This window comes from Mycetomoellerius zeteki, unplaced genomic scaffold (assembly GCF_001594055.1).
Source record: "Mycetomoellerius zeteki isolate Tzet28-1 unplaced genomic scaffold, Tzet1.0 scaffold593, whole genome shotgun sequence".
NCBI lineage: Eukaryota > Metazoa > Arthropoda > Insecta > Hymenoptera > Formicidae > Mycetomoellerius > Mycetomoellerius zeteki.
Window position 1 is genome coordinate 92,329 of NW_017257603.1, and position 2,049 is coordinate 94,377.

A 2,049-nucleotide genomic window follows, 5' to 3' on the forward strand; every position below is an offset into this window, starting at 1 on the left:
CCGACAGTGTCAGATATACAGCGTTGTAAACGAGCAAAGTTTCGAATCCAATATGCGCTGTCCAGCACGGATGCTGGAACCCATATTCAAGCTGTCAAGGTGCAGCGCACGTGCATCCACGTCGCTTCCCGGTATGCTAGACGGGTAAACCGGGACAAACTTTCGAACTGGCACAGACTGTCTGGCACCCTACCACCATGTCTCAGAAAACCCGCGAATTCCTAATATGTTATTGTACGTCGACACTGTTTTGTTCGAACAATCGATAACTATAGTGGTATCTGGGTTCTCGACCTAGGAATTTCCTTCCTTTCTATTAAGCGTAGCAAAAGTTTCCCCACTAAACGTCAACTATATAGTTTACAATCGCACAGTTATATATTCTTTCTTTAAACATAAAATCCATTATCGTATACGAAAGCCTCTAACAAATGTTTACAATATTTTGTATTCGCTTTAATATTCACATACATTTCTTCACAAACTCAATTAACGCATTGTCCCCATGTACCGATTGTTTGACCATGCAATCAAAATTGTAAGTTTCATTTTTTTGCATATTGAACATGTATATATCTTGACTTGAACGATGAATTAAGAAAGAGAAAAGAGTGAAAAGAGTAGGAATGTGGCGGATGTCATGACATATTATCTACACCAATGTATCATTAATTGGTAATCACGACACGTTGCCTTCGCTTGATCATATTCAATCGGTTATATCTGTGTCTATGTTTGCGATGAGTTATTGGTAGCTGATTAGTTTTCAAAAAATTAGAAAATTAAAATAAATGGATATATATTTGCTAAGTAATCGATTGCTCACTGAGCAATTAATTAAACGCAAATCTCTACAAATTCTTTTCTTTCATCTGTGTCCTAGAAATCACTATATCAGTGATTTCTGAAAATTTATAGTACACATACATTTTAACATAAACTATACATTTTCAGAGCTGGCTTTCCAGTAAATTTTGGAACACAGCCTGAGACAAAGTAAAAAAAAAAAAGAAAAATGAAGAGTGAGTTATAATACGTGTGTTGTGTATTATCTAAACAGTTTAATAGATACATCATTATATGCTATCATTAAGTGAGAAAAAACCAGATATGAACTTTTTCGTTCCTAGGCAACTCGTAAGATCAATCGAGTATAGTGGTTATATTATTTGTGTTGTACGATTATTGTCTTATTGTTAGAAAAATTGGCCCAAATACAACCAAAGAATTATATATAACAAATTAAAATTCACAACACATATTTAGTTTATCACAGATTTTCCGTAAAATTATGATGAACTTAAAATATATAATTTTTATACTGTATTTTTAAGAATTTAAAATTACATCTTTGAGAATTCACGAAAACTATTCAAGCTATACAATTTCAGATATTTTATTTAATATCTGGAAAATCAGATATGTTGTAATAAAAAAAAATTGCTATTTCTGTTATAGTTACCTATCACGTGCAATCACAATAAAGTTGGTCTTGGATCGAAGAGAACGGATGTTCCTAACGTCGAGCTAGATTCCAATACGGAGAAGAAACAGGCAGTTTGGCGAAAAACGCAAAAACGTTATAAAGAAATATTGGATTAACTTTTTAACGAATGAATTAACTTATACCAATAAACTAGTTCAATAAAGCTGTCTAGTCGCATATTATGGAAGAGATTAAATTTAGTTTTCAAATTAAAAAAGGAAAATTTATTATTATTTGTTTACTGTCCTGAATGATAAATATCCAAAACTTTTCAAAATGACACTAATCTAGGATTTAGAAAAATGATTTTGTAACAAAATTCAAAATCGCAGTGCAATTGATGCACGTAGGTAAATCTACATTTAAATCTACATCAAGAGAAGTTAAGAGAAGATTTTCTATCTTATTTCCCATATACATATATGTTGAATATTATGTAATATTTCTGATAATTAACTTGATAATTGATTTGAAATTTCCACCGCGACAAATTTTTATCACTGAAATTTATACTTAAGTCTCCACCGGTAATGTTAGATTTTAAAGACATAGTCGATATTTTA

General features: G+C 31.4%; 1 protein-coding gene across 2 annotated transcripts in view; it reads left to right on the forward strand.

Moving 5' to 3' along the window:
• LOC108728253 (angiogenic factor with G patch and FHA domains 1) overlaps positions 1–1,708 on the forward strand; it is a 15,836-nt gene extending 14,128 nt beyond the window's left edge. For both annotated transcript variants that reach the window (XM_018456728.1, XM_018456729.1), the window contains exon 8: positions 1,459–1,708. In XM_018456728.1, coding sequence (XP_018312230.1) covers positions 1,459–1,602 — 144 coding nt within the window. In that variant the 3' untranslated portion in view covers positions 1,603–1,708. The remainder of the gene's footprint in view (positions 1–1,458) is intronic.
• The last annotated feature ends 341 nt before the right edge of the window (positions 1,709–2,049 follow it).